The sequence below is a fragment of the Dreissena polymorpha genome, chromosome 7 (assembly GCF_020536995.1).
Source record: "Dreissena polymorpha isolate Duluth1 chromosome 7, UMN_Dpol_1.0, whole genome shotgun sequence".
In the NCBI taxonomy this organism is placed as follows: Eukaryota; Metazoa; Mollusca; class Bivalvia; order Myida; family Dreissenidae; genus Dreissena; species Dreissena polymorpha.
The window spans coordinates 79,497,337-79,510,757 of record NC_068361.1 but is presented as its reverse complement, the minus strand read 5'-3'; the positions used below and the strand labels follow the sequence as shown (position 1 = coordinate 79,510,757).

Below are 13,421 nucleotides of genomic sequence, written 5' to 3'. Positions count from 1 at the left end.
TTCGCGAAAGTTTAAAAGTGATCAAAGTCTTTATGTCACGCCAAATATCTCTATTTATTTTCAGGTAAACAACAACGGCATCATATCGTTCGATGGTCCACTGAACACGTACAAACCGTTGAATTTGTCAGACAAGGATTTCAAAAACAAGATCCCATTTGTTGCGCCATTTTGGGCTGACGTTGACATCGAAAACGTAGCCGGTCTGAACGAGTCAATAGTGTACAGAGTTACCTCAAGAGGTGATACCACATTGGATAATATTTCTCTGGAGATTAGCCGAGCTACGAACGATATTCGGATCTTATTTCCGGAATTTACCGACTTTACTGCCAAGTTGGTTGTCGTGGTCACGTGGTATCGGGTCGGGTTTTTCGGGGCGGCCGGGGCCGAAGGGAAAGCAAAGGTAACGGAGACTGTTTTAAGGTATAAAGGTATATACAAGGCATCCAACAGCTTCACTGATGTGTCGTCAATAAATACAAAACTCGTCGTCTGTAAACACATACAGTAGGTCCAAAATTATCACCCTGTTCTTGCAGATAAAAATTCCCACAGAGCTTTTATTGTCAAAACATAATTAATTACTACCCGCTTATTTCCTAATAAACAACCCGCGCCCGTACGTTGTTCTATGATTGGCGGAGGGTCTTTTAGAATCAAATTATGGCAGTGTATTACCTTGAAAAATAATGACAGTAGCTCATTATGCAAACTTTTCGGTCAACCGTTTAAGATTTGAGCATAGATGTACATATAGTATATAAGCTTGGGCGCGACATAATATCTAAATATAAACAGGGAATAGCTTTAACCCATGTATGCCTAGCGTCTAGAAAAAAGGCCTTGGCAAACAGCGTAGACCAAGATGAGACGCCGCATGATGCGGCGTCTCATCGGGGTCTGCGCTGTTTGCTTAAAGGAATTTCTGTTAGAAATAATCTAAATATATAAATAAATATACTAGACATCCCTAATTTTGGAAATAAAATGATCCAATTTAGAAAGATGGAAGAGTCCACTAGGCATCAAGGGGTTAATAGTGTTTTTAATCAAGGCACGAAATAATATCTTTATACAGCAGAGAATGACTTTTACAGTAATGTTAAATCAAGACACAACTAATTTCTTAATATAAAAAGGGAATTGCTTTGAAAAATTTTTTTCATGAATTGAACTAAATGAAATAGGGATAGGCTTTTATAGTATTTTAAGTCAATGCACACAATGTTATCTTTATAATGATACAGGTAATGGCTTTAATTGTATGTTTTTCATATTTTCGGATCAAATTTCCTCTTTGCAGCGGAATACGTTCCAGACAGTGCTAGTCACGAACGGAACAGAGTCGTTCGCCTTGTTCCACTACGACACAATCGTCTGGACAACTGGTGCAAACAGCGGAGGAACGACAGGCGAGGGACTTGGGGGCTCACCGGCAGTGGTAAGTGTGCTGCCAATGTGTCGTCTCACTTATATAAGCCTGGCTCTGGGAGTACAGGGCTTAACTAATGTCCGTAAATTGACACTTTCCGCTTAAACTGAATTTTTGCTAAGAAGAGACTTTCTGTCTACAAAAAATCCATAATAGCGGAGAGTGTCCCCCCTGATTAGACTGTGCGGACATTACAGGCTAATCTGGGACGAAACTTTACCAACATGCATTCAGCCCCGTTTTCACAGAGCGGGGTCATATTATAACGTTATGCAGTAGGTGTGCTTATGGGTCAGTCAATGTGTCTTTAAATTAGCAGGCGTCCAGTAGCATATTTTCCTGAACATTTATTTGTAAACGGTTCCTAGATTTTCTTAGATTTGCAAACACCCTGTGTACAAGAACGAACGCGGGTGGACAACACTGGCTAAATGTGAGTTTCTTATTATGTGACTAAACAACAGTGGCAGAGCACGTTAAAGCGTTCGGGTCAGTTTTATTGCATGTTTTGTGTTGTCCATAGGCATCGCATGACAGGTTCCAACGCAGCGTAAGCAAGTTAAACATTTCCCGATTTGTTTTCCGATGTGTTTTCCCGCTTCTAAGCCAACCTCCACGCAGAGATTTTACCGTTTGCGAGCACATCTCTTAGTAATAAAACTTAAGTGCCCTCCAAACGGTAAACCTTGATGTACAAAATAATGAAATATTATACGGTTGCCTTTGTTATTTTGTTTGTATACAATGCGTCTATAGAAACATTTCGTTTAACAAAAACTAATACCAATTAATAAGGCAGTGTTTTTCTCACCATTTTGAGAATGGGGTCGGGTTCATTTGGATTGGGAAAATTGGCGGCGTTTTGACTAAAATTTGCTAACTAGTGTTGTTATTGTTTTGCTAAAAAATGCTTCAAAATTGAGAATAAAAGTGCTTTCAGTATTATATTTACTAAGGTTGATCTTATATGGATGGAGATGAATAAAATATTGAGGTTCTAAAAAAGAACGTTTTTTTTGAAAATCTTCCATTGGGAATTTTTAGCTCCCATTTGGGAAAAATATAAATACTTGTTTTCAATTGGGAATGCGGCCGATTACCGGACCCGCTTTTGAATGAAAAAGTAAACAACACTTTAACCCATTTGTGCCTAGCGTCTAGAAAAAAGGCCTTGGCAGACAGCGCATACCCAGATGAGACGCCGCATGATGCGGCGTCTCATCAGTGTCTGCGCTGTTTGCTTAAAGGAATTTATGTAATAAATATTCTAAATATAGAAATAAATATACTAGGCATTCCCTTATTTTGGAAATAAATTGATCCAATTTAGAAGGATGGGAGAGTCCACTAGGCATAAATGGGTTAAGGGGAATACACCGCTGCAAAGAGTGTGGCTTTTAGGCAGCTGGACATTTCGGCATAAAACCTTAATGAACCTAGCTCTAGAAAAACGGTGCTTGCTGCGTGTGCGTAAAGTTTCGTCCCAGTTTTACCTGTGCAGTCTGCACAGACTTATCAGGGACGACACTTTCCGCTTGTATGGAATTTTGTGTTTAATGGAAGACTTAAGCAAACGAAAATTCAGTCTAAGCGAAAAGTGTCGTCCTTGATAAATCTGTGCGGATTGCACGGGCTAATCTGGGACAACACTTTACGCAAATGCATTACACCCCGAGCGAGGCTCAGATGTAATCTACATATTTTCCGTATACATGCTGTGCGTGCTTTCTAGTCAATGTCAGCTGATAGAAAATATTACTCCAGATTTCCCCTTTGTCCATAAAAACATCATGTCTTTGAAGAGGGTTTTCTGCGTGTTGAAATTTGTGTGCGCTTATTGTGTCTGATTGTCAATGTAAAGTCAGATACCCTAAAAACCTTGTACATTTACCGTGCTGCGAACTTATGTTCAAGGTCACATTGTCTTTTTATATATTTACAACACGAATGCCGTTTCTTTTACAAACGCTCTCGACATATTTCCGTTTTACAACTGTTATTTTTAGTTTCAAAAATAAAAAAACGTTACCATCGGAAAAGCGTGATCAGCATAGAAACAGTGTTTACACTATTTCAATTATTTTAGCGGGTAATCCTTCTCGCAAACAACATTTTATTCTCTCAGCGCTTTGATTTGAAACTCTGGGATAACGGCAGGCATTTACTTGTGGTGCAGTTATACTACGTCCTGATTATAAGCTCGGCTGTTTTCGGAGAAAACCCGAGGTATTGTCATAGCCAGCTCGTCGTGTCCTCCGCCGTTTGACGTCCGCCGTCTGACGTTCGCCTTCCGCGTCGTGATAAAACCTTAACATTTTGTTTTGAACATTGGCTCTAAAATCAAAGTGCTTCAACCTACAACTTTGACACTTCATATGTATCTGCCATTGATGAGTTCTACATGTCACACCCATTTTTGGGTCACATGGTCAAGGTCACTGTGACCTCTTAAAAAATATATAATATTCTGACAAGCTTTCATTTATATAAAACTGCACCCGCAGCCGAGCGTGGCACCCGTTATGCGGTGCTCTTGTTATTATTATTGGCAGTACAAGTTTTAGCAGAGAGAAAATTACACGTACATTTGCTTCAACTGATTCGTTTTGTGTGTATTAATTAACATAATATAAACAATAAAATTACCTACAAACTGTCGATATACCACTTCTACAACTGATATGTATAATTTTTTTTTTTACAAACCTTGTCCTACTGGAGCAGATCTAAATTAAAAGACTACAAAGACGGGCTTAACTGATTGTACTGTTCATTTAAATTTTGAATTTATAGCCAAATGGAGCAAAGTCCACGTCAAGATGAAACGCAGGTTAATGCACTCGTTCCAGCTAAGAGGTTAAATAACAGTATATAAATACACGTCTTGGCAGTAATGCACCGCGTTATTCAAGGGAAAGTAGCGGAACCACCTTTGCGTTTAATACGCGGAACCACCTTCGTGCGCAGAAACGTATCAAAGCGGAAAACCCGAAGTACAAAACCGATATAGCTGTTTTTTCTGTATTTTCTGATTCGACCGCATGCAATTTTTGAACATGTATTTTTATATATTAAATACATTTGCATTCATGCAAACAAGTGTATTTTTCAAATTCTTTTCAAAAAGGAAAATATAAATGTAGAACTATTAAACATGAAATACCAAGTTCTCACAATTTAGCACACATTTGTAGTTGTGTTCAATGACCATTCCACACAAAATTTTCGTAATTTAATGAAGTAACCCTTACGTACAAATCTGAATACATATTTATAATTCTGTGCAGTTAATGGTTTGAAAACATCGTTATGAAAAAAAACCCTGATTATTTGCAGTTATGTGATCATCAGTTTGTCCTCGAGTCGTACTACTATGAATATTGGCTCAACGATCTAAATGATTGAATTATTATGCTCAGCAGCACCCGTTTATTTCATTTGATGTTATTGATCAGTGATCACATTTACGGTGTAAAGTTTGATGCCTTTATACGCGATATATTATTCACATAATGAGGGAACACTGATTTTTCATGTCATTTAGTTCATCGTTAACCCATTTATGCCAAGCGTCTAGAAAAAAGGCCTTGGCAAACAGCGTAGATCAAGATGAGACGCCGCATGATGCGGCGTCTCATCAGGGTCTACGCTGTTTGCTTAAAGGAATTTCTGTAAGAAATATTGTAAATATAGAAATAAATATACTAGACATCCCTAATTTTGGAAATAAATTGATCCAATTTAGAAAGATTGGATAGTCCACTGGGCATAAATGGGTTAAGATCACGGGCGTTGTTAGGATTGTTTTTTACATTAATGCATGTTATAAAGAATGCATATTATAAATAGAAAAATGCCCGTAACCGAAAACATTTAAATAAATAAAACGTTAACATGTTGAGTTATCTGTTGCGGTCGGTCTTTTTACTAGTGATCATTTTACATTTCAATCAATAACCCTCTGTCGGACCGTATTTGGTACAAAAACGAATATGGTACATTTGTACCATATTCGGCCGAATATGGTACAAATGTACCATACTCGGACCGAAGATGGTACAATTTTCGACCGAATATGGTACAAACATTGTACCATATTCGGTTGGAATAAGTTTTTCTATGCTCGCCAAAACGTATTTGGTACATACCAAAAAAACTCATAAAAATGAAAATGGCCTACGTATATGGTACATAAATTATGTATTTCTTAATAAATGAAATAGTCTGCCGATGTGTAAACTTTTTTTCAAACTCAAATACATTGTATTAACCTAATATTGGAAGTGACAAAAGTATCATCATCATCATCATCATCATCATCATCATCATCATCATCGTCGTCGTCGTCGTCGTCGTCGTCGTCGTCGTAACTAGCAGTAACAGAAACAGCTAACCTAACCACACTTTACATGGATTTTGCTGGTTGTGTAACTGTTTCGCCGGCTAGCTCAGTCGGTTGCGCGTCAGATTGGCACGCAGGCGGCCTGAGTTCGATTCCCGGGCGGGCCAGATACTTTCGTAGTCGATTTCATAAATAGCAATTTTCAAATTTTTAAAACTTTTTTTTTCGAAAGTGTATTTTCACCAAAATCCGATTTAAGAGATTTTGAGCTCTTTTAAATGAATATATCTCTCCAAAAATAAGGATGTTTGACTGGCTGCTTTAGACAGGTGTGACTGTATTCCTAAACATTACTTTGTAAAGTTGATTTGTCGTTCCGACGTCATATTGCTGAGAAGCCGACAAAGCTTTGAAGTTTCCGATTTGTTCTTTGATAACGTGCCGCTTTAAAAAGGCGGGAATTTTGCACACGAGTCTTACTCAGAAGTCAGTAACCATATTTGACTTGGCGGTCGGCAAGAAAAGTTGTGATTTTCGACTAGAAAGAATTGAAATCCAAACTTTCTTCAAACTTCAAAAGAATTCTTGACAGTAAGTACTGTACATAATTTTAATTTTCAGTTGTCTTAATATGCATTGATGTTTTAACATGCATTGATTTTTATGTTTTATGCCCCCCCCCCCCCCTCAGAGTGCATTTGCAGTTGTCCGTCCGTCTATCCAATTGTCCGTGGCATTCCTTCCGGGTGCGTAACTCCTAAACTGCTAAAATATTTAAGCTACAGTCATTTTTTCGAAAGTGTATTTTCCACCAAAATCAGATCGAGCTCCTGAAATCTGTAGATTTGAACATTTTAAATTTTATGGAGTTTATAGGTCTTTGACCTTCGAACCCTGCCTAGTCGTGACTTCTGGTGAGCGACCTAGGCCCCCAGGGCCCCTTCTTTATATCCCTTCTATCCACGTAGCATTGGTTTCTACAGACCGTTTGTCCGTTGACCGCCATAAGTTTGCCCGCTATTTTTCCCCTGAATTTGAATTCGGTTGGATTTCAATGAAACTTTACATGAAGTACTTGCTACTTTCATTGCGCATATTGCCCGGAAGTTCGGATTGTAAATTTTAGCGGAGCTATCAGACGAGTGATTTTAGCTCAGCTCATGTCGTGAGACATTCGTTTTCGACACGCGGTGTTCAATACAAGCTCTATTAACTAATGAAGTATAAATGTATAATAACTTATTATATTATTTCAGATGAAGGAAGCAATTAGGAGAAAAAGGAAGCAATTAGGGTGCTTGCCCAGGTCGAAGTACGACATTATTGTCAGATGTTTAAACGGATCGTTCGATGTCCCTGTGAAGAAACGGACACCTGAAGAGAATAATTGTTTGGCCATGATTAGAAAACGTAAGGACTTCGAGCTTGGTGACCGGGGTTCTTTATTGTGTGGCGGAAAGCAAGTCCTTGTGAAAGAAGATCTTCCTAGATTTGTTGAGAAGATGTTCATGGAAAACAAAGGATGTGGAGCAAGGGTTATTTACAACAAACTGAAAGTAAATTACACGGGGTTCTCGGAACAAGCTATCCTTGAAATACTGTACAATAGCAAGTATTACCATGAGAAGTATCCGAGATTTACAAACAAGCCAAAGCCAAAGACAATTACAGAAGAGGAACCAGGCAAAAGATGGCAGATTGACATAATTAACATGAAAAATCGAAGTGTTAGCTACAAGGGGTCCACATACAGTTATATTCTACAAGTCGTGGACGTTTATTCTAGGTACGTTATGCCAAAACCCCTGAAAACGAAGAGTTCGCGTGAAGTTGCAAAGGCATTAGAGGACGTGTTGATGGTTAACCTTGCCCCTGACATCATCCAATGTGACAACGGACTGGAATTTAAAGGCCCTAGTATGAAACTTTTGTTGAACAAGTACAACATCAAAATGATCAATAGTAGGCCGTATCATCCTCAATCACAGGGCAAGTGTGAAAGGTCAAACAGTGTTATAAAGGCCAAGATTCTATTTGCAACAAAAAGTAAACGTGGATTTAACTGGGTCGAAGGGCTTCAAGATTTAGCCTATGCCATAAACACAAGTTTCAAACGAGTTCTTGGGGGTCTCACGCCCTTTGAAGCCTACTACGGAAGAAGTCATGTTTTTACCAAAGAACGTCATAGTTCTCGTGAAATAAAGAAAACCATACGGCGAGCAAATAAAAAGGCTTACAGGTCGCTGTTGAAAAACGCAACTTCCCCAAGCAAGTACAAAGAAGGAGAGACAGTATTAATTCGCTATCCCTTTCGAAAATCCAGGGTGCCAACCAAAAGATATGTTATCGAAGGCAAGGTAGAAAAAGTAAAACGAAATGGTGTTTATATCGTGTCATTTCAAGTACCGAACAAACCCGAACTTGGATTCGTAAGCAAATCGGTTGGGGTCGAAAACATGACTAGCCTAACTGTTGCGTTAGAGAAACAACGAAAAATTAAAAAACATTCATTAAAACAGAACCGCTCAGAGAAACAAAATCACAGAACTAAGTACTATCATGTTTTAACACACAGTGAAAATCTGCAGTTGTTGGATGGGGTGAATATTGCCATGGACCCAAATCCGGATGGAAATTGTCAATTTGCTGCTATATCGCATCAACTTGGTAAAATTGGTATATACAAAGACGTAGATGCTTTACGTAAGGAAGCAGTCCATCACATTGTAGAAAACAGATATTTCTATGAAACTTTTGTCTATGATGAAACATTTGATGAATACGTTAAGAATATGTCTAAGAATGGGACATACGGCGACAACCTCACGCTCATTGCACTTATGAGAGAATATAATTTGCAGTGACTGGTAGTTTCTACCCGAGGACTAGAACACTCATCAATTGTGTCAGCAGATGGAAAGTTCGATGGTGATGTTGGAACAATTGCATTGGGGTATTTCCCAGAAGGATTTGGCATGCATTACGTTAGTATCCGTATCAATCAACGCGTGTACAAGGACATAATATCACGCTTAGAACAGTCGTATGACAACGGTGACTCTGGCGACAGCGCTGCGTCTGGCGACAACGCTGCGTCAGGCGACAACGCTGCGTCTGGCGACAACGGTGACTCTGGCGACAACGGTGACTCCGGCGACACCGCTGCGTCTGGCGACAACACTGCATCTGGCGACAACGCTGCGTCTGGCGACAACGGTGACTCTTGCGACAACGGTGACTCCGGCGACAACGGTGACTCCAGCGACAACGGTGACTCCGGCGACAACGGTGACTCCGGCGACAACGCTGCGTCTGGCGACAACGGTGACTCCGGCGACAACGCTGCGTCTGGCGACAACACTGCATCTGGCAACAACGCTGCGTCTGGCGACAACGGTGACTCTTGCGACAACGGTGACTCCGGCGACAACGGTGACTCCAGCGACAACGGTGACTCCGGCGACAACGGTGACTCCGGCGACAACGCTGCGTCTGGCGACAACGGTGACTCCGGCGACAACGGTGACTCTGGCGACAACGGTGACGTCTCTGTGTGTTCAGCCCTGAAAGAGCTTCAAGATATGATAAACAATAGGAGGGCACAGAAGCGAACGACTTTTCCATTCACATTCAAGTTGAAATTTTTAAGTTCTGCATACAATCAAACCCGTCAATCCAGTTTGTGTTGGCGAAGGTCGGCAAACCCTTTAGAGATTTAATAAGGTCAATGAGTTTGCAAACACCTAGAATTTACATTCGGCCGGATATTGGACTAGATACTAGTAACAGAAATCCTGTTAGCGTTCGTTTCCTATTAACAAGAGCGGGCAGAAACAGCGGTCTTATTTCGGCAATAAAAGAAATCATCAAGGGGCCAAAATGGGCAAACGCATGGCTGCGTTTGCGTGTTAGTGGAATCGGTTGGTATGATATCATAGATGTCATGTACAGACATTACAGGTGAAATATACATGTATATCGGTGTTTGGAAACCTGTTATGTTATTTTTGTGATTGATGATTATGTTTTTCTACCGGAAATTTGTTGTCATTTGCTCATTTACTGGTAACTTTTTACGAAGCACATTTGGGATATTTTGGCTGCTACTAAAATGAATGTATATATGTATATTATGTCTTGTCAAAATGCTACAGTTGGATTAAAATTTAAATGCTGTTCTATGTTCTTCAATATTACTTTGAAAAATCCTGTCAGTATACCAATAAATGAAAAAAGTACAAGTTTGTTGAATCTCTTGAATGAAACAAATTATAAAATACAAAATGTAAAATGAATATGTGATGATGATGATGACAAAACATTTGTGATGATGATGATGGTAAAAAAATTGTGATGATGATGGTGGTGGTGATGATGATGACAGTGGTTATGATGATTGGGGTTTGATGATTGTGGTGATGATGATGATGATGATGATAATGATGATGATGATGATGATAACAAACGTTTTGGGATGATGATGACAGCGATGTTTATCGGACGATGATGATGGTTATAATGATGATGATAAGTTTTTAGATGATGATGACGGCGATGTTTATCGGCCGACGATGATGATAATGATGATGATGATAACAAAATATTTGTGATGATGATGATGGCGATGTTTATTGGCCGATGATGATGATGATATTCTCATCACAACATCCTCATTATCGACCGAAAACATCGCTGTCATTATCATCACAAAAAAAACTTTTGTGATCACCATTTCGATCATGATAATGGATATGATGATGTTGGTTTTGATGGTGATGATGATGGTGGTGTTGGTAAAGATAACAACGATGATGATCATTGGGGTGTTGATAATTGATGTGATGATGATGATGATGATGATGATGATGATGATGATGATGATGAGATAACGATGATGATGATGATGATGATGATGATGATGATGAGATAACGATGATGATGATGATGATGATTACGATGATGAGTGTGTATCATATTCGGAACGAATGTGGTACATTTTTCATCCGAATATGGTACAAGTTTGTACCATATTCGGTCAGGCATTTTACCCCAAAACTGCAGATACGTATATGGTACAATTAGACAGTTGTACCATATTCGGCCGAATATGGTACAAACTTGTACCATATTCGTTTTTGTACCAAATACGGTCCGACAACCCTCTATGCTTTACAAAAAAGGCAATTTCATTTATGTCAAAATGAATACATGTTCGGTTACTTTCAGAATGCAAAAAACCAACAGCATTGACAACAACAAGATAGTTACGTTTTGAAGTAACTATAACAAACCAAATATCAAATAAACAACAACAAAACACCATTATCATCAGCAATAGCAAAAGCAGAGGAAGCTTCACCGAAATCATCTACTCTCCCCCTCTCTTTCTCCTCCTCTTCATCATTATTATCAGCTGCAGCAACATTAACAACAATAACAACAGTAATAGCAACACCAACGTTCCTTATTGTATTAGTAATATTACTCGTTTATCAAGCACTTTTATAGCACTCAATTATTGTGTACGTGTTTATTTCGGTTAATATTGGGTAACGCTTCTTGGTTATGTATACTTCTCAATAGGGTAACGACCTGATACAAGTACATATCATTCAATTAACACCGTAAAGTCGTATCACGCCCAGATCAAGGAATTTTGGGCGTACCCATCTGATGTAAGTCAATGCACACAATTTGCGTAATAATAATCTGGTTTTAAAACAAACTGCATCTAAACTGCATTGCTTGTAACGAGATATTATATTCCGTATTCTTTTCAACTTGCCAATTTTCGCTGTAAGTTAGTTTGTCAGCGATGCTGTCAGAATGTATGTAATGTTTTAATAGACGGTGAAATGCGAGCTCTATTTTGGGGAATAATATGCGTTTCAAGATAAATTATGGTGTTGACTACTAGTATATCTTTGCTGTTAAATCGTTTTTAATTTGGGAAATGATCTTCTTCATCGCATCATATTTAGAGACTATACTAACATAACTACACTGTATGGACGATTGCCAATATAGCATAACCACTATACACAACTTTTAAAAACCTAGTACGATTGAAGTACAAGTATATTACAACTAATATTCATTTAGAACAGAGATTTTTACAGCAAAACTATATGTATGGGCGTACAAATATAGTTAAACGATTTTACATCGAACTGCGTGTATAGTAAAACGATTTTACAGAAAACTCTGTTCATACTATCCAGATTTTACAGACAACTGCGTTTAAAGTAAAGCGCATTTTACAGAACTGCGTGTACAGAAGAAAGATTTTAGAAAGCTGCGAATAAAGTAGTACTAAAGTAGATAAATGAATGTTATTACAACTACTACAAACACCGGCTTAAATGCTTGTCACTAAAACGGACTGCTCTGGGGAAGCAATATCTTTGCGGTTCGTAGTTCAACAAGAGCAAACATACTATTGCGGGGCGAGGATATTTATAACTGTTACAACAACGTCAGGTGAATAACTATACTGAAATCACGCGCATCGCGGTTATTGTGTAACATATGTCACATTCCAGAGTGTAATAAACAAATTTGTATAATGATGTCATTTCCTTGTAATCGATATCAGGAAAACAGCGCGGTGGAGCCTGGTTGCAGTTAAGTAGTTGCAGTAACCAATCGCATGACCCTGTAAAAGTTGAATGGTATTGAATTACTCTTAGTGTACCATTAGATTTGGGGTATTTACCCTGGTTATAGATTCAGCGTCACTGTTAGTAGTTTTCACATTTGGGCCGTGCTCTCTGAAAAAGGGGTTTAATGCATGTGCGTAAAGTGTCGTCCCAGATTAGCATGTGCAGTCCGCACAGGCTAATCAGGGACGATACTTTCCGCGTTAACTTGTTTTGCTAAGAAGAGACTTTCTTGAACCAAAAATATCATAAAAGCGGAAAGTTTCGTCCCTGATAAGCCTGTGCGGATTTTACGCACATGCGGTTGCATTAAGCCCCTTTTTCACAGAGCACGGCCCATTTAATTTGAGCAGCGCTCTGGGAGACCTGACTTCATACATTTTCGTTAAAAGTCGTCTCAGAAAAGCCTCTGCAGTCCGCACAGGCTTATTAGCACTACACAGGCTAATCCGTTGCGACTTTTTCCGCTTACTGGATTTATGGTCAACGGAAGTTTCTTCTTAACGCAAATCTAGTCTCTGCGGACTGTACATGTAAACTGGCAATGTACTTTTAGCACACGCATTAAGACTGATTTTCCCAAGTTGTGGCTCAAATTTTATTTCGAAAAAATACAAACAAAATACAAAATAGATAGTAGCTCGATTTAGATTGTCCATTATCATCAACACTAGTGTCCGTTGAAATCCATTATTGTAACCTATTCGAATTAAGGCGTACAGTAACATCCTTGACAGATGTAGGTGATGCTAATGATGGGGTTATAGCACGTTAAAGTGTTGACATGACCAAACCTGAAATTATTTGATGTTTAAAATGCCGACAACGGAGAACATAAACACACCATATAGTAATATTTAACGATAAAACTGACCATGCAGTCGTAAATAGGCAATGGCAAAGCGACATTTTCAAGTTGTGCCAGTTATTTATTGGAGCAGTTGTTGATTTATCAAGGAAAGTCCGAACAATGAAACTGGCCATG

General features: G+C 38.8%; 1 protein-coding gene across 3 annotated transcripts in view; it reads left to right on the top strand.

The window, feature by feature from the left end:
• The window catches only part of LOC127837539 (protein mesh-like), a 97,494-nt gene that overhangs the window by 53,724 nt on the left and 30,349 nt on the right, over positions 1-13,421 (top strand). For 2 of the 3 annotated variants that reach the window (XM_052364708.1, XM_052364709.1), the window contains exons 2-4: positions 65-406; positions 1,307-1,444; positions 1,959-1,985. In XM_052364708.1, the coding sequence (XP_052220668.1) occupies positions 65-406; positions 1,307-1,444; positions 1,959-1,985 (507 nt within the window). The remainder of the gene's footprint in view (positions 1-64; positions 407-1,306; positions 1,445-1,958; positions 1,986-13,421) is intronic. The other variant, XM_052364710.1, reaches the window with a different exon arrangement.